This window comes from Bos indicus x Bos taurus, chromosome 12, assembly GCF_003369695.1.
Source record: "Bos indicus x Bos taurus breed Angus x Brahman F1 hybrid chromosome 12, Bos_hybrid_MaternalHap_v2.0, whole genome shotgun sequence".
NCBI classification, from domain to species: Eukaryota; Metazoa; Chordata; class Mammalia; order Artiodactyla; family Bovidae; genus Bos; species Bos indicus x Bos taurus.
The window spans coordinates 23862035-23888476 of NC_040087.1; the positions used below are offsets into that span (position 1 = coordinate 23862035).

Here is a 26442-nt window from a genome sequence, read left to right on the forward strand (position 1 = left end):
TGCCTTCCCCTTTCTTCTCTGCTTATACAAATTTTGCCATAGACCACTGGAAAGAATTTCTGGAAGAAAAAATTTCCTCTGAATTTATATAATGCTTAGCTGTCAGTCTCAATGAGAAAGATAGTGTGCAGAAAAAGAGATCCTGCACATTTCATCATTTACTATTAATACATATGTAACCTTCTTGAATACATTTTCAGACCTCTTATAACCCCCTCTATTCATCATTAAAATAGAGTGAGATCTATGTAAAAACATGTTGGCAGGATAAAAACGATGTCATGTTTGGGGAATGTTTTGTGTGTGGTAATTGATTGTACTTAGGTTAGGTGTTTGCTTAATTTCCTCCCAATTCAGCTATGATGATTTACATCCTGGTCATCTAATATGCTTTCCTATATGATTTTCTTATTGCCTCAACCTAATTACAAGTATATTCACTTTTTCTGATATGACAGTAGTGTTCATTATAGAAAATACTGAAAATGCACCAAGTGTAAAAATGGGGGGAAAAAGTATAAAGTCATAACCAGAAAATAATCACCAAAGCAAGAGATAACCACTAAATAACATTTTTTACTTTATGTCATATATATATGACAATTCTTACATAGGCATCTTTATACACAGTTTTGTTTGGTTATCCTATGGATGTTTTTAGTCCTCGGCTGTATTTTTACTTCCTGAGATGTAGCCATAGTATTTTGACCCCTGTGGTGTCTGGCTAAGCACACAGCACTTGGCCTTGGGTATCAAATTTTCAGTAAGTGAACTTTGTCCACAGAATGGCTTAAAGCCCTTTATGATGGTGTAAGTATACAATTGTTTAGAACAGACCTGGTGACTTGACTGGTTTCCTCCCAGTGGGTTGGAGCCCTGCCCCTAACTCGGACTCTCCCTTTTTCCTTTCCTTTTCCCTGTAGTTCGTGGCTCAGCCCAACTGTCAACAACTGCTGGCGTCTCGCTGGTACGACGAGTTCCCCGGCTGGAGGAGACGACACTGGGCTGTGAAGATGGTGACGTGTTTCATAGTAGGACTCCTTTTCCCCGTCTTCTCTGTGTGCTACCTTATAGCTCCCAAAAGCCCCCTCGGACTCTTCATCCGAAAGCCATTTATCAAGTTCATCTGCCACACAGCGTCCTATTTGACTTTTCTGTTCCTGCTCCTGCTTGCCTCTCAGCACATCGACAGGTCAGACTTGAACAGGCAAGGTCCACCACCAACCATCGTCGAGTGGATGATATTACCGTGGGTCCTGGGTAAATGTGATACTATAGAAAACTATAATGCAAACGTGTTGCTACCATAGAATTGTGTTGCTCAGAAAAGAATATTCATTATAGTTGGGGACACGGGAATGTTTAAAACAGGTTCCAACCATTGTAGCGCCAAGGTCTAATCCCCAAAGCTAAATGAAGATTTCACAAGCTGTGATGGGCCTGTCTCCAAATGCCACCTATGAAACATAACTTTAGGTTTGAGAATTATAGATTTTAATAATTATGAGACCTGAAGTGGCTGATTCTCTGGGTTGTTTTGGAGATTTTTGGGGGGGGGAGATGTTTGTCTTCTGGTGGCTCAGATGGTAAAGAATCCGCCTGCAATGTGGGAGACCTGGGTTCAGTCCCTGGGTTGAGAAGATCCCCTGGAGAAGGGAGTCTTCTAAAGACTTTCAAAATGTCTCATTAAATAATCATTTTAATGTTTTAATTTTCTTAACAAATTTGTTGTTGCTGTTGAGTCAGAAAGTCGTGTCCAGCTCTTTTGTGACCCCATGGATTGTAGCCTACCAGGTTCCTCTGTCCATGGGATTTCCCAGGCAAGAATACTGGAGTGGGTTGCCATTTCCTTCTCCAGGGGATCTTCCTGACCCAGGGATTGAACCTGAGTCTCCTGCATTGGCAGGTAGATTCTTTACTGCTGAGCCACCTGGGAAGCCCTCTTAACAAATACACCTTCTAAAAGTACAAATCACTCTGAAGAATTAGTGTGAACTGTACATAAAGGAACCATAACCATTAAAAAAAATCCACCCCTTTAAGTTTATCTTTGAAACTACATAGTAAATCAGAATAATAGGAAATTAAACAATAGGACATCTTCCTATCTCTGTTCTTTCCAAAAGAAAGAAATTGGTTTTGGATCTGCAACAAATCATGGTAAGGTAGAAAACTTCAAAAACAAAAACCTTGTTTCCCTTTCCTCCTGTTATGGTAGCCATGGTTAAAATTTTAATTTTAATTATTCTTCCTTCTCCTACTGTGTTTTGCTGAGAAATTGCATTTTGTCAGTTTAGCTCATCATTTTAAACCTCTCTGGTAGCATATCCATGTCAGCACTAGTAATTAGAAAATATGTGACAAATTTAATGATTCACTATCTCAGAAGATCAGTTTGGGTCAGCTGTCAAAATAGCTGGAGAGACTGTAAAATGAGGAAAAGGCAGGGAAAAAAAGTGTCTGAGTCAAGATAGATATGCCTTTTAAAGGTTACAAATACTGTAAGTACTAACAATAACAAAAGTTCTTAGGAACAAGATTTGATGTTTTACAAATATTACTAATAAAAAAACCCTTCTAAAGTGAACTTTAAAATTAAGTACATTTGCCTTAATCTGAAATAATGTTTGATCTTGCTCAAGTTAGAAGGAAGGTTTAGTCTGTAAATGTATTTTTGAATAAAAATAATTTTGACACAGTAACTGATATTAAGTATAAAATGACCCTCCCTGTATCCATTTAAATTAAATATCTCACAGTAGGAATATGTTCTTCATTGAGTTTCCTTCATAGAAAATTTCTCGGGAACAATTTGCAGGGAAGCTTCTAGAGGTTAAATTTCCCACTGTGTGTAATATATTGAATGTCTAAAAATCCTGGTGTCCCAAGTGAAACACAGAATACTTCACTTTGAAAAATGGTGTCGATAAAATGCAACATAGGTAGATATAGCATTTCTAATCTCTTCTTTAGGGAGTCAATGAAAATATGTATTGTACTTTCTATGGGGTAAGGACTGTACAAGGTAATAGTGAAACAAAAAAAATTTTTTAAGAAAAGAAAATATTTGTTCCCTTTACAAAGGTTAACTTTTACTGAAGAAATGGATAGTACACAGCCAATGACGTATGTGTATACTATCAGAAAATGGTAAATAATATAAAAAGTAGAAACTCCAAACTTTGAATAATTCATACAAGTAAAACAGTCATTGGCTGCCTTCTACATGCAAAACTTGTAACAGAATTTTCCATGAAAACTGGCTAGAAGAAATCATCTCCAAATTACAGCTGAATGGTTAAATAAGGTATAAATTTAATTGTGAGAATTACAATTACAGCCAAAAGAAATAGCTGCTAACGGCAGCCTTTTCTTAAGATATCCTGACTGCAGTGAGTTAATTTATATGGAATTTTTAGGATGAAAAGAGATGTTCTAGAATAAAAGAGAAATACATATGAATGATCATCTTGCTTAAATAGCAGAGCATGAGAAAAAGAATGCTTCTGTTTCAAATAGATCTGTCAAAACAGTTATATTATTCATCAAGCCTGGTGAATTCTGAGTGCCTCGTATCTGAGACTGAGTTCTAAGAGTTTTGCTAGCTTCATGAGTATAAGGCATATTCTCCATGTTATTTGGCTGTAGAAGAAAAAGCACCGGATTTGAATATATGTCCAAGTTCTATCACTAAGAGACTACAAAATTATGGGTGGTCACAGTCTCTCGGGATTTTGTATTTTCACCAATAAGATGAAAAGATTCACAGTGATAACGTTTAAGTCCCATTTTATCCTACTATCCTGTGCTAGGGACCTATCATTATTAGCGCAGAGAAAATTGATCTTTTCTTTGGTGGGGAGAGGGGGAGGATAGAGAGAGGAGGACTAAGACAGCAGGGTAGGGATCCTTTAACTTTGTACCAAAAGTGTGGTAGACACAAAAGGCATGGTTTAATTTGATGACTATGCTAATGAACATTCTGAATTGCCTTGCTCAGTCTTGCTGTCTGATAAGTTGAGTAACTGACTATATATTGCATGGTCCCTAAATTGTAAGGCTCTAAGTTTCTAATAACAAGACTGAGGGACTTACTTATAAGACTGTGGCTTGTAACTGTTTCCCTCATCATGTTAATTTTCCCAATGACTGACTGAAGCTCTCTGCTTCAATTTCTCAAGTCTTCCTGAACCAACTTAGGTTTTCAACTGATGTCGCCTCTGTGAGCTATTTGCTTTGTGAAGAAATATTTTTTCATTTTACTATTCTTTCCTTCCAGTTTCAGATGTTTCCCAGACCTATGATACAGTAGTTTAAAGGAAATGATGAGTTTGATACCTCACGTTTCACTTACCTTGACAAAAAGACTTTTGCTTTCCTTGTTTCTATCATAAATTTTCATTTTTTCTAAATAGAGAATTCTTCTAACTTTAAAGTTTATCCTCCCAAATCCATCCTTCAAGGGATGAAGAAGTATGGTTTTTGCTTAGGAATTTCTATTTGATATACCCTGCTGTGTTTCAAGGGTAAGAACTTACACAACATTATAGCTCCAGATATCTTGTGATTTGGTAGCATGGCAGAATAATGTTTCTGTGTCATTTTCACTATCTTTCCTGTTGAAGTTCAACATCTTTTTGACTATATAAATTGAAGTCTATTGCGTTTGATATCTTTGGAAGACAATCTACAATGGTCCTTCTGTCCTTTCACTGTGGTGTCACTGATAAATTGTAGCTCATTTCCTGCAACATTTTTCGAATTATTTTTCCTTCACACATTCTTGTATCAACACTTCTTTTCTCTTGTCAAATAACCTCTAGAGATCTTCTCACACGTGTTTCCTGCAGGATGAACTTTAGCATATGAAGCAAAGAAATTTAAAAGCCTGATACAGAATAAAACTTATGATTCTGGTCATCTTGAGATATACAGTTTTAAGCAACAGAGAAAACTAATCAGATAATTCAGCTAGAACTCTCTCAATAAAAAGGTAGATTATAGACAGATGGACATCAGTATATTTCTCAGATTGTCAAATTACCCATTTGAGCTAGAGTAAAATGCAAAACAAGTTTCATCCTGCATGCACATGGCCTGATAACAGAGCTATGCTTTTCAACTGTCTAGAGAGAAAGTATCACTGGGAAGACCGTGATGGATTAAAAGAAGCCTGGGGTCAGATTAAAGACATGGCTACTTCTATTTTCTGTTGTGTCATGATCCCAAGGATCTTACTTTATTAAGAGTTTGATTTTAACAATGTATTAATAATACTAAGGAAAGGGAATGAATATGATATTCATATGGGAAAGTCATTTTTACACAGAATTTAAATGCAAGGTAAATATAGCATATTATATGTAGAATACATATTTTGAGAATTCATCTAAGTTATAGCAGAAGTTTTAACTCAGATGTCACTTGTTTCTAGAGATAATATGGAGTAAAATGTGAAAAAAAAATGAATGCTAATTTTTAAAGCCTTCCCAAAACTAACTTGAATTTTTTCACAGAATCCATTATAACTAAATTGTAACAATCAAATTTCTGCCATAGCTTATTCCCCTGCAAAAAAAAAAAAGTGTTTATATATGTGAAATATCCAGATGTCGACATGTCGACATTCTTAGCAAAATGAAATTATGAAATTGATAACACTTTTCACAAAAGAAGTAGAATGTTAATGAAAGCTATCATATTAATAAAGCAGGAAGTGCCTTGTTTCCAATGAGAAAATAGAAATGGCTGCTGAAGTGACTTATTATTATGTGTATGCTTAAGAATATGCCATAATTATGTAGCACACAAATCTGTGCACACTGAGCTTGATGAGAAGGGTGAACCAAGGAAAAGTTATATCAGGGGAAGAAATCTGAGCTCTGTTAAAAATAGCTTCTAGTGAATTTCTAGGCGTAAATTAAGGATTGCTCATAATATCCAGATTATACATCTTGCCTATAATACATACTTATTTAACAGTTTTTCTGCAACAGAATTGGCCTCTTATTTCCCTCATCTACTTTATATTTTTATCTTTTGAAGTGTTGATATTTAAAAATCTGAATATTTCAACAAGGCCTGACAAATTGAAAATGTGAAAAGTTGTGATCACATTTGCATCTAGATAAAGACTCATAGAGACAAACAATCCTGTATACTTTATTACTTATGACTATTTCTTCATCTTCTAATAGGCATTAAGATCACATGGCTTCAGATACTCGTACTTTCAGCCTTTCCCCTGAATTATCTATCTGCTCAAAAAGCCCCCCAAATCCAGAATTATAAGGAACACGACTATAGTCTTTCCCCACTCTGTCCCTTCACAACGTACTCTAACCACCTCATCAAACTAGCTGCAGACACATAGAGACACTCAAACACAGCTGGAGAACATCTGTTCATTCATTTAAAGGGATATTTTAATTTTCAGGAAAACCAGATATTCATTGCAGTAGGGCATAGAATGGAGAAGGCAATGGCACCCCACTCCAGTACTCTTGCCTGGAAAATCCCATGGATGGAGGAGCCTAGTAGGCTGCAGTCCATGGGGTCGCTAAGAGTCGGACACGACTGAGTGACTTCACTTTCACTTTCATGCATTGGAGAAGGAAATGGCAACCCACTCCAGTGTTCTTGCCTGGAGAATCCCAGGGATGAGGGAGCCTGGTGGGCTGCCGTCTATGGGGTTGCACAGAGTCAGACACGACTGAAGTGACTTAGCAGCAGGACATAGAATCCTCATTTTCCTGTTTAACTGTGAGGAAGAAATTTTTATTTTATTTTATTTTATTTTTAAACTTTACATAATTGTATTAGTTTTGCCAAATATCAAAATGAATCCGCCACAGGTATACATGTGTTCCCCATCCTGAACCCTCCTCCCTCGTCCCTCCCCATACCATCCCTCTGGGTCGTCCCAGTGCACTAGCCCCAAGCATCCAGTATCGTGCATCGAACCTGGACTGGCAACTCATTTCTTACATGATATTTTACATGTTTCAATGCCATTCTCCCAAATCTTCCCACCCTCTCCCTCTCCCACAGCCCATAAAACTGTTCTATACATCAGTGTCTCTTTTGCTGTCTCGTACACCGGGTTATTGTTACCATCTTTCTAATTTTAAGGTCACCTTTACCAAGATTTATCAAGAGTAACACAGTAAAATCTCAAACAAATTCACATACATGTAAATTGTTATTTGTGCACATTCTATTGCTGACCAAATGACTTCTTTATTGGAGAGAAAATTAAGTCCTTTGGGTCACACATGCAATAGAAATTTGATGCACCAACAGGTGAAATCTACAGGACTTGGGAGAATGTTTGACAACGTGGTTCTGATGGTTCAAGGAAAGAAAGGAAAAGACGGGAAAAGAGGAGTACTTGGAAATGAATGAGGGTCAGAGTAAAAGACTACAGGGAAGGTGTAAGTGGTTTCAATTAGTTCAGAATAATGATAATATAATAGTAACAGTAGTAATGATGATAATAACAGTAGAAACCAAAAAATTAGGCACTGTGCTAAGTGATTAAAATGTAAGATCTCATTTGAACTTCATAGTCACTCCACTTCATTTAGTAATTATGAATGATGTTATTAATAGTATCTCATTTCTCAGAGAGGAAAGTGGTTTAGAAAAGTTAGATAACTTTCCCAGGATCAAGGAGCTGACAAATGGTAGATACTACATTCGAACTCTGGGCTTCCCCTGTGGCTCAGCAGTAAAGAATCTGCCTCTGATGCTGGAGCTGCGGCTTCAATCCCTGGGTCGGGAAGATCCCCGGGAGGAGGGCGTGGCCACCCACTCCAGTATTCTTGCCTGGAGAATCCCATGGACAAAGAAGCCTGGTGTGCTATAGTCCATGGGGTTGCAAAGAATCAGACATGACTGAAGCCACTGAGCAGCACAGCACATTCAAACTCTAGGTAGTCTAACTCCAGAGCTTTCTTGATCCTCTTAATCCTCCTCTGCCCTTGGAGTGTGAGAAAGTGAAAGTGAAAGTCTCTCAGTTGTCTCAGACTCTTGGCGACCCCATGGACTATATAGTCCATGGAATTCTGCAAGCCAGAATAATGGAATGGGTAGCCATTCCCTTCTCCATGGGATCTTCCCAGCCCAGGGATTGAACCCAGGTCTCCCACATTGCAGGCAGATTCTTTACCAGCTGAGCCACTAGAGTATCAGAAGTAGAATTCAAAGAGTCAAAAATAGTCCGGGAACTCAAGTTTCCAAATATAGACATTTTCCCCTACTTTCTCTGCCTCTGTTTGCTAACTTAAGTCTTTACGCAGGTCAAATCTGAGAGGACCATGTTTCTGATCTTTTAAAGAGGCCACACTCTTTAAGATATATACTTGATATAATTCACTATTGAAAGTCATGCTTGTTAATATAGCAAATTTATCACTATCACATTAGCATTACTTGTATTTCCATCTCCACAGCCCACCGGTACTCGAAAACCTGTGCATTATAAGTGGTTCCCTAGTACTGACCGAAGCAATCTATTCTGGAAAGAAAGAACAAAGTCCTTTGCTGTGACCTTGAGCTGTTTGTTTTTTAGTTTCCATGTTCACTTGCTAAGTCCTGAAGTTAAATTTCCTAGCTTCCAGGGATATCGTTAATTTTTTAAAATTTTTGTTGGAGTTTAGTTGCTTTACAATGTTGTGTTATTTCCTGCCATACAGCAAAGTGAATCAACTGTCGGCTATATGTATACATATCTCCCCCTCTTTTTTGGATTTCCTTCCCATTTAGACTACATAGCATTGAGTAGAGCTTCCTGTGCTATGTAATAGGTTCTCATTAGTTATCTATTTTTAAATCTTTCATTGGTTTATGTATGTATGTATGTGTGTGTAGGGAGTTTTCAGGAAATGTAAAGATAGAGATTTCTTTTGTACGTAATTGTTTTAAAAATAGAACTTTACTGTAAGTGAAATGTGGTCATTTTCATAGTGAAAAAATCAGTAACCACTCATTAGAAAATATTTATTAAGTGACTACTGTCACTCATTGAAAAGGTGACGAGGAATATTTATTGTTTTTCCAGCTATATAAATATCTAATGCTTTAGTTATCATGAAAAATTTTTAATTAAACAGAAATCCTATAAAACGTCTAATACTACATTGACAGAAACATTTTACTTGATTTTTAAATTACAACATTTGTGTCATAAACAGACAAGGTAGAATTCTAAAGTTCTACATTTTTTATATCTTAATCTGAAACTAACATATTATTGTTCTTTGGCACAGTTTCAAAACATGTACTTTCTTAACTGTATATTCCTGATTTTTTTATCTAAATGTTGAACTGATGATATCAAAACTATACTAATTTAAGCATTTTTAGATGCCTTCAAACTAAGCATATTTAATTATTGACTGTCCTTTTAAATCGATATTTTTTTGAAGTGTGTGGTATGCTGACTATTCAGAAAACTAAAATCATGGCATCTGGTCCCATCACTTCATAGGAAGTAGATGGGGAAACAGTGGAAGCAGTGTCAGACTTTATTTTGGGGGGGCTCCAAAATCACTGCAGATGGTGATTGCAGCCATGAAATTAAAAGACACTTATTCCTTGGAAGGAAAGTTATGACCAACCTAGATACCAACAAAGCTCCGTCTAGTCAAGGCTATGGTTTTCCCAGTGGTCATGTATGGATGTAAGAGTTGGACTGTGAAGAAAGTTGAGCACCGAAGAATTGATGCTTTTGAACTGTGGTGTTGGAGAAGACTCTTGAGAGTCCCTTGGACTGCAAGGAGATCCAACCAGTCCATTCTAAAGGAGATCAGTCCTGGGTGTTCATTGGAAGGACTGATGCTGAAGCTGAAACTCCAGTACTTTGGCCTCCTTATGTGAAGAGTTGACTCATTGGAAAAGACCCTGATGCTGGGAAGGATTGGGGGCAGGAGGAGAAGGGGACAACAGAAGATGAGATGGCTGGATGGCATCACCGACTTGATGGACATGAGTTTGAGTAAACTCTGGTAGTTGGTGATGGACAGGGAGGACCGGCACGCTGCCATTCATGGGATCGCAAAGGGTTGGACACGACTGAGTGACTTAACTAACTAACTAACTATGCTGACTATAATTGTAATAGATGAATTTTTATGAAAAGTTCAGATTTTGAATTCTCCCCTCTGTTGACTGATTCAGAAACTTCAGAGGTCTTTAAACACAAAAATATTAAGGAACAATTCTAGGAGTCAAATTTTATGCAGACTTTTTAAAATTTCAGATTTCAGCTTTAGGGAGGAATTGAGACTCATTAGATTCTAAACACCTATGGTTTTACTTCTTCCAACCACTCTCCCCAACACCCTACATTAAATATCTTTTCCGTTTCCCTTAACTGTATGTCTAGGTGATATTCATCAATTTCCTGAAATTTTGAGTTATTAAAAAGTAGTCCCAGTTCACTTTAAAACATGAATCTTACCATCAGTTTAAAGTTCTCTTCCCAACAAAGGCTTAACAACAGGGCTCAAAGGACCTGAAAACACTGATTTTTTTGCTCGTCCTTCAAGCCCAACACTGGAGGGACCTAGGCTTTTTCTATTCTCTCCATTCCTTGGTTTCTGCAGGTGAGACGGATGGCAGAAAATATTTGTTCAAAGTCTCCTTTGCCTCCCTGGTATCCTGGCCACAGCTCTTTCCTTGTTGGTTGTCTGCATCTCTAGCTGATCCTGAGTAGCCTATATGACAGGTCTTGACCCTCTGACTCTCCTGATAGGTCCATGAGCATTCCTCAGATGGCCCTGTATACATAGTTCTCCAAGATCCAGCTCTTCCTGACATCTTCCAGTTGGTAAACTCTCGTAGTCCCTTTAGGAGTCCTGTGACCCTAACAAGGACAGGAGAGCAAGTTGGCAAAAGCCTGGTTTCTTCCTGCGGTGCGTGCTGGCTCCCCAGTAGATTCCAAACCCTGCTCCCTCTCCTGGTAGGAAGTCAGGCTGCTGCCAGCTGCCCAACTGATGAGTCCTATTGTTTATCTGTTTTCCCTGAAGTCCTAGACCCAGGGAGAGATGAGCAAGCCAAGGGTTTGGGAAGATGCCCCAGCGGGGATTAAGACGCTATCTTCCCCTTTTAGAAATCCCCCATCTTTATGAGGGATTGTCTTGGAATGTCCCTCACTTGACTGAGGAAGGGGGTGGTGCTGATGAGACCACTCCCATCTCTTCCTCTGGCTTTCCTAACTGGCACCCAACTGGAGTGCCCTGAGTTTAGGGCTCACTGGCCCCTTCTTCCCAGTGTTCTCTTTGTGCAGGCATGGGCAGGAGTGGTAGGTGGCTGCTGACAGATATGGTCCTCACACCTCTTGTGCTGTGTGCATGCTCAGTCATGACCGATTCTTTGCGACCCCATGGACTGTAGCCCACCAGGCTCCTCTGCCCATGGGATTCTCCAGGCAAGAACACTAAAGTAGGTTGCCATTTCATACTCCCAGAAATCTTTCAGATGCAGAGATCGAACCCACATCTCCTGCATTGGCAGGCAGATTCTTTATCATTGCACCATTTGGGTAGGCCTAGTGCCTTCTATAGGTCTGGCATAAGATGAGTCTCTACCAAGTGAAATCACTGCATTTAGATTTCTTTTTGAACAAAACCAGAATTTTGACCAGAGACTACTTCTTGTGCCCCCAACTTATGGAGGGGGGTGAAAACCCTCCAGCGAAGATAAAATCTTTTTGTTCTCTTTATATTCATTGACTTGGTGTCACAGCATGGAATTCAGTGTTCTGTTAAGAGACTTCCAAGGTCAGACCCCTCAGCTAGCTTTGGGGCTGCCTTAATAGGCCCTTGGAGTGTCCTAGGTGAAAAGGTGACTTGCTCTTTTGCTTGGGGTTATTTCCTCTTTGTGAAAGTACTGACAGTGAGAAAGGAGAGGCAAGACGTCTGTTTTGCAGAATTACACATTTTTTTACATGAAATCGAGGCTGGTTAATTACAGCACTGGAGGGCTGCCTGCTGCATCTCATCCCCCACAGCTAGCTTCACGTGATGGGATGTAAGAGAACACTCAGCCTTGATGAAAACTGTTATGGGAAAGGTAGAAAAAAATAGTCCAAACTTCCAGGCATCCACAAATATTTTCAAAAGGAAGTTCTCTGACTCATTTGCACTGTGATCTTTCGGTTGTTGGTCCCCACAGTCTTACATCAATGCTTGTAATTAGACCTCCACCACCACGCTGAGAAATCATGTCATCTGTTTATAAACAGCAGAGAACAATTTTGAAATGTTCCCATTGTGGGAACAGCACAAACATTTTCTGACAGACGGTCCCTCAAGCTTTGTTCTCTTCAGTCTCTTTTAGTTAGCGTGAATCGTTGACTATCTGGATATGTTTTCCAGCCAGTTAATAGCACCCTCTAGTTTTTCTCAAGGCTTGTTTCTTCTGAAATTTCAGTGAATGTTGCCAGAATAGAAGAAACTTGATATGCCACTAATGTGCTCGTGACAAATAGAAACCGGTAGTCCTCAAACAGGTATGTGGTGATGGAGGAAGTGATCCAAACAGCTACGGGAAGTGATCCTCGAATCTGGTGCTTTGAAAACAAAAGATCCCAAAACCATTAGTCAAGAAGCACTAACTGACAGTCTTATTTACAGCTCAGGTTAAAAAAAAAAAATGGGCTGAGTCCTCAATTTCATCAGGATCTCTATTTTTTCCATACAGTTGTGCCTTTTGAAAGTCAGTAGTACAATAATTTTTTGTGTGATTCAGAGAGTTAGATATTTAGTGTCTATCCTCTGAACCTTGAGGAACTGTAATATATCTGAATTGTGAGTTTTTGTTTTGAGTCTTCTTAGGAAATCTTGGAGGTCATCCAGTTTGAACTTTCAATTGAAGTGTCATGTTCTTGAGTCCATCTAATAAGAACAGAGTGCTGGATATTAAGGAGCTCCAGGTTAAAATTGTGCTTTCTATTGAGCTGCTAACTGCTGCTTCAACACTCCTTCCTGGTGGTCTTCCTCCTGTCCTCACCAGGACTCACTGCTGATTAGTTAGCAGTGAGTCCTGGTGTCTTTACTCTTTTACATAATTATCCATAAAGTATTTGAAATTATCTATTTTGATGACTGTTAATAATCCCATTTGGCTTTCCAGTTGGGTAGAAGCAAAACAAGAGATATGATTTATTTATAAAGGGAAATAAAATATAAACCCTTTTGTTGGTTTGCAGGTCTTTTAAATATATTTTATTTTAAAATATTTACATAATTTGAAAACACCAGAATCATGAATTCATAGACCTGGAGTGACCTTTAGAGGTCCAGTGAAACAAGTATCCACTTATTGCTAGAATTTCCCTGGAGTATGACTGATTGCTGGGGGCTTCCCTGCCGGCTCAGTTGGTAAAGAATCCACCTGCAGCACAGGAGACCTAGGTTCAATCCCTGGGTCTGGAAGATCCTCTAGAGAAGGGAATGGCAACCCACTCCAGTATTCTTGGGGCTTTCCTGGTGGCTCAGATGGTAAAGAATCTGCTCACAATATGGGAGACCCAGGTTCTATGCCTAGGTCAGGATCATTGCTTGAATTTCCCTGGAGTATGACTGGTTAACTCTGAAAGGTGATCCATTCCAGTTTGGGGACAATTCTGATTGCCAGAAAATCCCTCTTACATTGGGCAAGAAGATTCCTTTCTATGTCTTTCATATCATAGATCCAACTTCTGCTTTCTGGGGCAGACCAAAGCAAGTGTGTGCAGCAAAGTTTTTCATCTCTCATAGTGTCTATTGTGATGACTGATTCTCATAGGATTTTGATAATTCAAACAGGAAGAGTAGTGTCTGGCTTGTTTATACCATTAAGGTAGAATTAACCTCAGATATGCAGATGACACCACCCTTATGGCAGAAAGTGAAGAGGAACTAAAAAGCCTCTTGATGAAAGTGAAAGAAGAGAGTGAAAAAGTTGGCTTAAAGCTCAACATTCAGAAAACGAAGATCACGGCATCTGGTCCCATCACTTCATGGGAAATAGATGGGGAAACAGTGGAAACAGTGTCAGACTTTATTTTTCTGGGCTCCAAAATCACTGCAGATGGTGATTGCAGCCATGAAATTCAAAGACGCTTACTCCTTGGAAGGAAAGTTACGACCAATCTAGATAACATATTGAAAAGCAGAGCCATTACTTTGCCAACAAAGGTCCATCTAGTGAAGGCTATGGTTTTTCCAGTGGTCATGTATGGATGTGAGAGTTGGACTGTGAAGAAGGCTGAGGGCCGAAGAATTGATGCTTTTGAACTGTGGTGTTGGAGAAGACTCTTGAGAATCCCTTGGACTGCAAAGAGATCCACCCAGTCCATTCTGAAGGAGATCAGCCCTGGGTGTTCTTTGGAAGGAATGATGCTAAAGCTGAAACTCCAGTACTTTGGCCACCTCATGCTTAGAGTTGACTCATTGGAAAAGACTCTGATGCTGGGAGGGATTGGTGGCAGGAGGAGAAGGGGATGACAGAGGATGAAATGGCTGGATGGCATCCCTGACTCGATGGGCGTGAGTGTGAGTGAACTCTCGGAGTTGGTGATGGACAGGGAGGCCTGGCGTGCTGCGATTCATGGGGTCGCAAAGAGTTGGACATGACTGAGTGACTGAACTGAACTGATACTTCTTGTAGGATTCTGTCCATAGAATTCTGTGATAATCCAAACCTTTTGTTTTTAGAAGTGAGATAACTGAAATCTAGAGATATGGAGCTTCTGGCTAAGATTACAAAGCTGATTACTAGTTGAGCTGAGCCTCATTCACCTACTATTATTATCATTGTGCTTCTGAGGAAAGTTAATTTGAACGTATTTGTTCGAAGATTGCAATGCTTACTTATATGGCCTCACCTCTGGGAACTGGCAAAGTTTTGAACAAAGCAAAACAAAGAAACTCCATTGTGAAATCTCTAAGAGCACTGCCTAAGGAGACTGAGGTCCAGTTCTAGTTTTTCCATTAAGTAGCTTTAGTCACATGGTCTTTGGGGGTCTTAGTTCTGTTAGGTACTTTGCAGTTGCATGCTGGATTCTCAGACTGTACTTGGGTTTAGTAGGAAAAAGCACCACAAATGTGGGAAGGGAGAGCTTTTCCATGGGTACTGAGCATTTTTCCTCATTTCCTCATTGGATAATATAAATTGTAAGTTTCCCACAAGCTCTAAAATCAGTGCCTGCATCACATCTTTTTCAGATATGATACATTCCTTTCTTCAGAAGGAGGATGTGATCATTATCACATCCCAAGTTATGCTCAACCTTATCTAGTTCTCAAGAGAGATTTATTTATGAAAGAAACCTCAAAAGGAAGATATAAACAGCAAATCTAGAATAAAGCAAAGGTTTACAGCAGACTCTAAAATGCACTCTAATTAATTGATATCCATTCTTATCTGGGTTCTTAATTTAAATGTGACAAAATTTAACAATAAAACTTTATTAATAATACTAAAATATTGCAAGTTTTTCACTAAATAATTATGAGCATCAAGTCTAATACATTTTACTTTCAAAGTTTCATTGAAAAAATTTTCACAAACATTTATCAGCAATATATCACAATTTCTTTATTTTTAATCAATCTCTCATAATTTTTGCTGCCTTAACGTTAAGTTGTACCACTACTTCATCTCAGTTTTTTTTTCTCCCCCTAGGGCACAGATATATAAAATGTTGACAAACATACACTCATAGTACCAGCACGATCACCATATAGGACAAAGTATGGCCCAGCAAGCCAAATTTGGCCCTTTGCTAGTTTTTATAAATAGTTTCTGGAGAAGGAAATGGCACCCCACTCCAGTACTCTTGCCTGGAGGATCCCATGGATGGAGGAGCCTGGTAGGCTACAGTCCATGGGGTCGTGAAGAGTCGGACATGACTGAGCAACTTCACTTTTACTTTTCACTTTCATCTATTGGAGAAGGAAATGGCAACCCACTCTAGTGTTCTTGCCTGGAGAATCCCAGGGACAGAGGAGCCTGATGGGCTGCCGTCTATGGGGTCGCACAGAGTCGTACACGACTGGAGCGACTTAGCAGCAGCAGCAGCATAAACAGTTTCATTATAACAAAGCCACACTCATTCATTTATTGTTGCTGTTGCTCAGTTGCTAAGTCCTGTCCGACTCTTTGCAACTCCATGGACAGCACGTTAGGCTTCCGCATCCTTCACTAACTCCCGGAGGTTGCCCAAGTTCATGTCAGTAATGCTATCCAACCACTGCAAAGCCTAAATAATTTATTTTCTGGCCCTTCACAAAGTATGATGATAGTTTAGATTGTTATAGATGTGCTTTATCAAATCAAGACAATTTCCTTCTAGTCATACTTTACAGAAACCTTTTGTCATGAATGAATGTTGAATTTGGTCAAATGAATTTGCTGCACCTATTGTACAGATTTATTGAATCTAATGAAAATATTTTTTTTCCCCAAAAATCTATTGATGTGATAAATTACGTTGATTGATTCTTAAATATTGAAACAAGCTTGTATTTTTAGGAAAAATGGCATTTGGTCATGACATTATCAGTTTTATATATTACTATATTTAATTTACTAATATTTGTTGAGGATTTTGTACATATTCATAAGGATTATTAGTGTATAGTTTTCTTTGTATATATTTTTGCCTGACTTTTTATCAGAATAATACATACTTTTAAACATCTTTTTCCTTGTAATTTTGTATTTCATTAGCACTGGCATTATTTCTTTCTCAAATATTTGGTAGAATCCCGTGAAAAACTAGACCTGAATTTTTCTTTGTTTGAAGGTTTTTAACTATGAATTCATTTTCTTTAATGAATAAAGGACAACTCAGGTTACTCTATGTCCTCTTTTGTGTGTTAGGTAAGTTTTGTCTTTCAGGGGAAATGTCCAATTCATTTATGTTGTGAAATTTATGAGTATCAATTTGTTCCCTTTATTCACTTGTTATCCTTATAAAGTCTGTAAGATCTATATTCATTCCCATCTTTCATTTCTGACATTGATCATCTCTTCTCTCTTTTTTCTTGATCAATTCTAGTTAGAATTTTTTTCAATTTTATTGACCGTTTCAAAGAACTAGATTCTGTTTTCATTAATTTTCTCAAGTTTTATATTTTAAAATGTATTGATTTCTGCTTATTTTTTTTTAATGTTCTTCCTTCTGCCTGTTTTGGGTTTAATTTGCTCTTCTTTTCATAGTGTCACAGTTAAAGCTGAGATCACTGATTTGAGACCTTTACTATTCTCTAATTAAGCATTCTACTCTAAGTACTGTGTTAACTGCATCACAGAATTTTTAGTTGTATTTTCACTTGTAATCATTTCAAAATATTTTCTAATCATTCTGTAAATTTCCCTGTGACCAAAAGTTATCAGAAGCATATTATTTAATTGCAAAATATTTGGAGATTTCAACATACAATGTATTATTGATTTGTTCTTTACTATGGCCTATCAAAGGATTGTCATGCAGTTATGTTTTGCACTTTTATCCTATTCTTCATCTCTTTTAAATAGTAAATATTTAAACATTTCAAATGTATAAATATGTTGAAGTTATATAGTCTGTCTTGGTGAATGTTCCATGTACACTTGAAAAAAAAAATGTGTCTTCTGCTATTAGACTGTTGATAGTGTTGTTCAGTTCACTTCAGTTCAGTCGCTCATTCGTGTCTGACTCTTTGTGACCCCATGAATTGCAGCACGCCAGGCTTCGCTGTCCATCACCAACTCCCGGAGTTCACTCAGACTCACGTCCACTGAGTCAGGGATGCCATCCAGCCATCTCATCCTCTGTCGTCTCCTTCTCCTCCTGCCCCCAATCCTTCCCAGCATCAGAGTCTTTTCCAATGAGTCAACTCTAAGCATGAGGTAGCCAAAGTACTGGAGTTTCAGCTTCAGCATCATTCCTTCCAAAGAACACCCAGGGCTGATCTCCTTCAGAATGGACTGGGTGGATCTCCTTGCAGTGCAAGGGACTCTCAAGAGTCTTCTCCAACACCACAGTTCAAAAGCATCAATTCTTCAGCACTCAGCTTTCTTCACAGTCCAACTCTCACATCCATACATCACCACTGGAAAAACCATAGCCTTCACTAGACGGACCTTTGTTGGCAAAGTAATGTCTCTGCTTTTGAATATGCTATCTAGGTTGGTCATAACTTTCCTTCCAAGGAGTAAGCGTCTTTTAATTTCATGGCTGCAATCACCATCTGCAGTGATTTTGGAGTCCCAAAAAATAAAGTCTGACACTGTTTCCACTGTTTCCCCATCTATTTCTCACGAAGTGATGGGACCAGATGCCATGATCTTCGTTTTCTGAATGTTGAGGTTTAAGCCAACTTTTTCACTCTCCTCTTTCACTTTCGTCAAGAGGCTTTTTAGTTCCTCTTCACTTTCTGCCATAAGGGTGGTGTCATCTGCATATTCGAGGTTATTGCTATTTCTCCCGGAAATCTTGATTACAGCTTGTGCTTCTTCCAGCCCAGCATTTCTCATGATGTACTCTGCATAGAAGTTAAATAAGCAGGGTGACAATATGCAGCCTTGATGTACTCCTTTTCCTATTTGGAACCAGTCTGTTGTTCCATGTCCAGTTCTAACTGTTGCTTCCTGACCTGCATATAGGTTTCTCAAGAGGCAGGTCAGGTGGTCTGGTATTCCCATCTCTTTCAGAATTTTCCACAGTTTATTGTGATTCACACAGTCAAAGGCTTTGGCATATTCAATAAAGCAGAAATAGATGTTTTTCTGGAACTCTCTTGCTTTTTCCATGATCCAGCGGATGTTGGCAACTTGATCTCTGGTTCCTCTGCCTTTTCTAAAACCAGCTTGAACATCTGGAAGTTCACGGTTCATGTATTGCTGAAGTCTGGCTTGGAGAATTTTGAGCATTACTTTACTAGCATGTGAGATGAGTGCAATTGTGCGGTAGTTTGAGCATTCTTTGGCATTGCCTTTCTTTGGGATTGGAATGAAAACTGACATTTTCCAGTCCTATTGTTCAGGATTTCTATATGCTTTCTTTATTTTTTAACTGGATATAGTAGTTTTGCAATGTTGTATTAGTTTCTACTGTACAACAACATGAATCAGCCATATGTATACATATATCCCTTCCCTTATAAGCCCCGCCCCATCCCAACCCCTAGGTCAGCACAGAGCACTCAGCTGAACCCCCCTGTATGATACAGCAGCTTCCCACTAGCTATCTGCTTTACACATGGTAAATGTGTTTATATGTCTATGCTACTGTCCAATTCATCCCGCCTTTCCCTCCCCACTGCTGTGTCCACAGATGCATTCTCTACCTCTGCATCTCTATTCCTGCCTTACACGTAGGTTCATCAGTACCGTCTTTCTGGAACTTCTATATTCTTACTAAACTTCTTCCTACTGTTTCATGTACTTTTAGAGAGGAATAGTTAAGTCTCTAACTATAATCGCACCTTTATTTATATTTAAGTTCTATGGCATCTTGCATTATCAGGTTATTTTGTCAGCTGCATTTATATTTAGGACTGATCTGTCTTCTCAGAGATTTGACCTGTTTATCCTTATGTTTTATTCCTGTACATACATAGTAATACTTCTTCTGAAATATATCTAGTCTTACGTTAATATAACCATTTAAGCTTTTTTGATTAGTATTTCATGGTATCATTATTATTCATTTATGTTTGGCCTATCAAAGGATTGTCATGCAGTTATGTTTTGCACTTTTATCCTATTCATCCATCTCTTTTAAAAGCTGTTTAGACTTTATCTTTCATTCAATGCAGTTTTTAATATTGGTAGATTTAAAATCTACCCCATTGTTTTTCCTATTTTCCCTATCTGATGTATTTTTTCCTTTGCCTGTTCTTGGACTGCATTTTATCACACCATATTTATTTATATTTTTGACTCTGCATTTATGCATTTAAACATATTTTGAGAGAATGCATTAGGATTTACAACATAAATTTAATTTGTCACAGTCTAACTTCAAATAGTATTTTGCTTTACATGTAGTATCAGAACCCTGTGATTCTGTGCTTCTCATTCCTCTTTCTTGTCTTCTGTGCTGTTGTCATGTGTTTTGCTTTTACATACGTCATAAACCACAGTACAGTGCTACTATTTTTGTTTTGCCTTGGGCAGTCAATTATCTGTTAGAGCAAAATAAGAAAAACATCTTTTACATTGATTTTCACTTTAGTAATTTCTGAATAGAGATCTTCATTTCTTTTTATAAGCCTAAATATCTATCAGTTATGTTCTGCTTTAAAAAAATAACCCTTTAGCATTTCTTGGAGCATGGGCCTCTGTCTGAATTTTTGATTGTCTGAAAGGAGTTTTTCATTCTCCTTTATTTATTAGAGATATTTGTGCTGTGTGTAGAATTCTGGATTGACTTCTTTCTCTTTTCAGCACTTTAATGATGCCATTCTGTGCGGTTTCAGACAATCCATTGGATATCAGTCCTATATTTTTTCCTTTGTATGCAGTGTGTCCTTTATTTCCACCAAATCCCTGTCCCTGGTGCCTTTAATATTTTTTCTTTATCTTTTTTGAACAGGTTGAGTATGATATATCACAGTGTGCATGTGCTTGTATGTGTGTATGCATGTGCGTGTATTTTGTTAGGGTATTTATTTATACCTATGTAGAAGGCTGGACAGAAGTGTATAGCATTTATGCCTGAAAATGGATATGCCTCTTCTGTTAGGACATGAGTGCAGGAATTTGAGGCAGTAGAGTCAGAAGCTGAGCTGGATTTGTGTTTCATTGTTGCTGTAATCAGTTTCAGGCCACCACATACAAAGACTGCAAGTCTTTGTACCCCTCTGTCCAATTCATGGGCTTCCCAGGTGGCTCAGTGGTAAATAATCTGCCTGCTAACACGAGAGGCCTGGGTATGATCCCTAGGTCAGGAAGATCCCCTGGAGAAGGAATGGCAACCCACTGCAGTATTCTACCTGGGAAACCCCATGGACAGAGTACCCTCGTGGGTCCATGGGGTCACAAAAGAGTCAGACATGACTTAGTAACTAAATAACAACAACTCAATTCACACATTGAAATCCTATCCCACAATGTGATGGTTTTTGGAGGTGGAGCCTTTGGGAAGCACCTGGGACACGAGGGTAGAAGCCTCACAAATGGAATTAGTGCCCTTAGAAGAACAGACCAGAGAGCTAGCTCACTGTCTTTCTGCCAAGTGAGGACACAAAGAGAGGTCAGAAGTCTACGACATGAAACAGGACTCTCACCAGAGCCTGACCCTGACACTCTGACCTTAGATTGTAGCCCTCAGAACTATGAGAAGTAAATTTCTGTTGTTTATAAGACAGCATGTCTGGAGTGCTTTGTTATAGCAGCCTGAACAGATAAAACAGTTGGGAGAGATAATTATTCTCAGAATTCCTGCTCTACCCCGTTTCTGGCCTTCCTCCAGCACCTGTGCCTCTGAGGGAGTTTGTGTCCAGGTATTTGTGATCCTCTAGTGGTTGTCAGCTTCTGCTTCTTACTGAGTGTTTATCAGCCTGGTGATGTGAGGCAGAAAGCCTGTCTGTTTTCCAGGTCTAGGGTCAGACTTAGGTAAGCCTATGCCTGGGCATCAGGGAGCATCTCAATGATCCAAATCTTCCTTGTCATGGTGGTAAAACTGTGCAGGTTGCATGCAGAAGGGTTTCCCAACCTTCCCCCATTGGTAGGAAGCATCTAAGGATATTGGTATAAATGTTAGTCCCAGTTCTATTTCCTGCTTCTCCCAGAGGACTGATGTGTTCTGCTTCTTGGGGTGCAGGAGCCTGGATAAAGCTTTGTGCTTCCTCCCAGAACCAGGTTCTTGAGCGGTGTCAGGATCTATGGAAATTAGCTTACAAGTGAATGGACACCCTCCTCGTATCTGTGTCCTAGGGGTTCTGTCCTCTCTCAGTAGCTCATGCTCAGCTTTTAGAAGTTTGTTTAGGAAGGTTTTCTGAACTTGTCTTAATCTCTTGTGTTGATATGGTGCCAGTGTCTCTCACCCTGCCACCTGACCCAGGGAAGCTAATGCTCTCCTTGTCACTCTCTTTGCAGCAACTGTTTTCTTTGACATATAGGCTCCCTGGTTTCTCACCTCTCTGACAGATTCATGAAAAAATATGATTCTATATTTATATGACTTTTTCTTGCTTTTAGTGTAGGACAGATATAAAACTCTGTACTACCCACATTGGTATCAAACTATCATTATCATAAAAGAGTCTAGTTGTTTTCTTATTTTAATGTAGTTTTAAAATCATATTTATCCTTTTCATATTTCCTGATTCTAGATATCTTCATATTTTCCCTTCTCATTATTAGGCTCTAAAAATAGATTTATAAAATTTTAATAATATTCTGGAAATAGAATAAAGATATAGTGATATGTTATAAGTAATTTCTAATATTTGAAAATAAAATATTTCCTATTAAAAACATGACCATAATCAAAGGAAAGGGATTTTTATTTTCTCTGGGTATAGCTTTAGACCTATTGCTAGAAGTATGAATGTTATAATCGCTTTTTAAATAGAACTGAAATCAGATCTCTGAAGGTGCTAACTGCTTACAAAAGCACAGCAAAGTACCCTGGTCAATGGTATTAAGCCAGTTATGTTCAGTAGATATAAGAGATGCAAGTTCAGCCCCTAGGTTGGAGAGACTCCCTGGAGTTTGCTTGGAAAATCCTACGAACAGAAGAGTCTGGTGGGCTACAGTCCATGGGGTTGCAAAGAGTCAGACTGGCTGAGCACACATACATTCACTAGTTTTTTCATAAATCTTCGAGTCATTTTGGCTTGGGAGGAAAAATGTCTTTAAGTATCTGTTTGCAAATGACCATCATGATATTTTCCATGAGAAAGATATAGAGGTAGAGAGGAATCCCAGTTTGAGTCAAAATTTCACAACCTTCTGAATTTATCAAATGAATAAAAAGAAAGTGAAGCAGCCTCAAGAGAATTCTCTACAAATTAGCTAAGAATCCTGGAAGTTTTATAATCTGACTGGGACTCAATTATTATTACCTATAAAAATAGGTGTTGTATTAGAGTGACTATATAGTTTCCTGAAGTTCCAAGATTCTCTGATTCCTAATTATGTATCTCTGTTTATAATGATTTGATTGAAAAACCACTCTTACATGAATCTTTCTATAACTGCAGGTTTTATATGGGGAGAGATTAAACAAATGTGGGATGGTGGACTTCAAGATTACATCCATGATTGGTGGAATTTAATGGATTTTGTGATGAACTCCTTATACCTAGCAACAATCTCCTTGAAAATCGTTGCATTTGTAAAGGTAACTATAATTTATGTTATTGGTAAAGCAAAAGTTATGTTAACTATTGATAATATTCCATTGTTATTATTTTTATTAATAATGCTGCCTAGGGCATTATCTGTATGTGAAATTCATCATCTTATGACTTTCCTGAGAGATAGAAATAAAATACATAGATAATGCACAGCTTATAGTCGTAAAACAAATTTTGATAGACATTTAGAAATTGTCACCCAATTTTCTGGTATCTAAATTGAATGATGCCTAAAAGTGATTCACAATAGCTGCTCTCAAGTCTAATCTTTTCCATTTCTAATGAAATTCTACCTCAAACACTGTTCAAACTTTTGCAACCAGAATCTATTTTTATCAGTTATAACTAACTGATAAAATTACACAGACAGATCAAAATATTACTCTCTTAAAGCATTGAAATTATTATTTCAGTTTAAACTAATATAGCTTGATATAATTGGAGCAGAATATAATTCTCCTCACCCCATTCAATGTGACAGTGCTGAAATCTCACACACCCATTCCTCCCCCGCGTTCCATACAGCATCAATCTCACCCCAAACCACATAATTTACATAAAGCGTTTTTGTTCTGCAGTGACAACTGAGATTATTTTGTACTTTGGGGGATGTTTTTTAAACCCAAGTATGATCGTGTCCTCCTTCCTGCCTTTCCTTTCACTCCTTCCTTTTCTCTTCCTTTTTAAAAAATGTGTGTCAAACTGATGAGTGAATTAGGAAAACACAGTGTTTAATTGGACTGTACATGAATAATTCATGCGATCTAATGATCTGAGCTAGGAAATGCTAAAACAAAAGTGAACTCTCATTCATTTAGTGTTGTCCTAAGTCAGCTCCTTAAACGTTCAGCTGTAACAGGGTCAAAATTGCCCAAAGTCGTTTCCTGAATTGTTCAATTAAAATGTTTCCAGCACTCATCAAAACATTCAGAAAAAATGTTTTCTGCCAGTTTCATGGAAAACTAGCTATGTTTTAAGAATGGAAATGATTTGATAATTTTTTTCTATCTGCATTAAGAATGAATTACCTTGGGCCTTTCTGAAGATGACAGAAAATATTGTGTTAACCAAGCAAGTTTTGCATCTGTGCAGGAGATGGTTATCTATTTTGAAGTGCATGTCTTCCCGATTCTTCTTTCTTCTGTCATGATGCTTAAGTATATCTATAAAGTTGTTTTGGACATGTTTCTCTCAAAAAGTAATGTATCTGTTTTTTTGTGACCACGTGCAGTTATAAAATTCTAGTTCCACATGACATATCAATTCTTCTCATACTTTCAGGTGCTAAGAATCACCTGAGGAGCTTGCTAAAACAGATCCCTTTTCTCAGTTCCCACGGATCAGGAGTATTAGGCAGGGGCCTAAATTCGCATTTATTGCAAATTCATCAGCTAATTTTGAGGTAAATGGTCTAAGGAAGACATCATGAATAGCCTTAGGCTGAAAAATTCTATTTAGCAGCTCAAATAAATATGGGTTTGATGCCAAAAGGAACCTCTCTCATATAATATTTATATTAAGAAACATTTTATAGATCTCATTTATATGGTATTCACTTATGGTACATATATATTTTATATATAAGAACTCTGATATATACTAAGTACAATTATATGAATTAATGAACACCTGTGTATTTGGGGCCTCAGTGGTTTCAGATAACTGGATTTGAATTTTCATAAATTCTTTATGTGGAATATCTGTTTTCAAACTAAAATATAAACATTGTTCCTTATACTGTAAATGGGAAATTTTGTGTTAAAAATTCAACTAGGGACTACCCTGGTGGTCCAGTAATTAAAACTCCACACTTCCAATGCAGGGGGCATGGGTTCAGTCTCTGATAGGGAAACTAAGATCCAGCAAGCTTCACATGGCTAAAAGACAAAAAAAAATCAACTCATCCCAAGTGATGAAGAAGAAAGAAAAGAAAAGGAAAAAAAGATGGAAAAGTACATAGAAATAACCTCAGATGAAGTCTTTGGGAAATATATGGATTGCTTATGCCCTTTGGTCATAGGAGTTCAGCTAGGATTATAAACATAAATGATGAAAAGTTATTTCTGAATGACTAATTTGTGTGCTCCAAACCTGAGTTTCATGAATAGTTTTTAAATGGCTGCACTTTAGACCTGGGTTTCCTGGGCTCAGTTTTCTCCCATCACTTACTAGTTATGTGAACTTGGACCTGTTTTTTCACCTCTCTGTGCTTCACCTATAAAATAAGGAATTTCTGCCTTACACCATTAATATGAGAAAAACATGAGTCGATCAATGTATTTAAAGTGCTGGTATCCAAATGCATGATTAGTTCTCTCCTTTCTCTCCTACTGCTGTTTCCTCCTCCTTCATGTACCCTGAGTCCACTGGACTTGCCTCTTGCAATGTCTTTATTGTGGCATTTGCTTTATTTTAGTTGAAAAAGACCTTCATGTCTGAATTCACACTTGCCTTTACCACTTGCAAACTGTCTAATTTGGGGCAAGGTGTTTCATGTGGGCCTCGATTGTATTATCTTTTAAATGACGATAATAGCAAAAAAGCACCGACTTTGGGAGGCTGTGATGTCATGCTGATTTGGTGACTCAGCCTCCTTGATCATCTTTTGTTCTATCATTCATTTTCTCATGCTAATTTTTAATAACATAATTTACGATTTCAGGAACAGGAGCATTATTTCTGTACAAAAATAGACTACCATAAATGAGGCAAACAGTCATTTTGTGAATCAAGCAATGAGAATTTATGGAGTCACATTAAGAAACTGGCTTTCCATCTGTTTGTTGAGAATGCAGACACTGGCGATACAGCCCCTGCCTTCAAGCAGTTCACAGAAAGGAAAGAGAAATGCACATGAAGACCTTACAGTGTGATAAGGTCTACCACAGGGACCTTGGTGGCATCATGGAAGGAACTAAATTTGGCTGGCAGTGTCTTGAAATGATTTAGAGGACAGAGTGAGTGGGCATGTATTGTGTCCATGAACATTCATAAATGTCCCTGGGAGAAGAGACACAACATGCATGAGTCTGAGAGTATAAAGGAGGCCACTAATTCAGAGGGATGGTCCAGGGAACTGGGGCAGGGAGAGGATGGGAAG

At 38.1% G+C, this 26442-nt stretch overlaps 1 protein-coding gene across 6 annotated transcripts in view; it reads left to right on the forward strand.

Moving 5' to 3' along the window:
* TRPC4 (transient receptor potential cation channel subfamily C member 4) overlaps positions 1-26442 on the forward strand; it is a 206198-nt gene that overhangs the window by 148380 nt on the left and 31376 nt on the right. For 3 of the 6 annotated variants that reach the window (XM_027557363.1, XM_027557362.1, XM_027557364.1), the window contains 2 exons: positions 924-1260; positions 23187-23326. In XM_027557363.1, the coding sequence (XP_027413164.1) occupies positions 924-1260; positions 23187-23326 (477 nt within the window). Of the gene's footprint in view, positions 1-923; positions 1261-23186; positions 23327-26442 lie in introns of those variants that run through there. The other 3 variants (XM_027557366.1, XM_027557365.1, XM_027557367.1) reach the window with 3 other exon arrangements.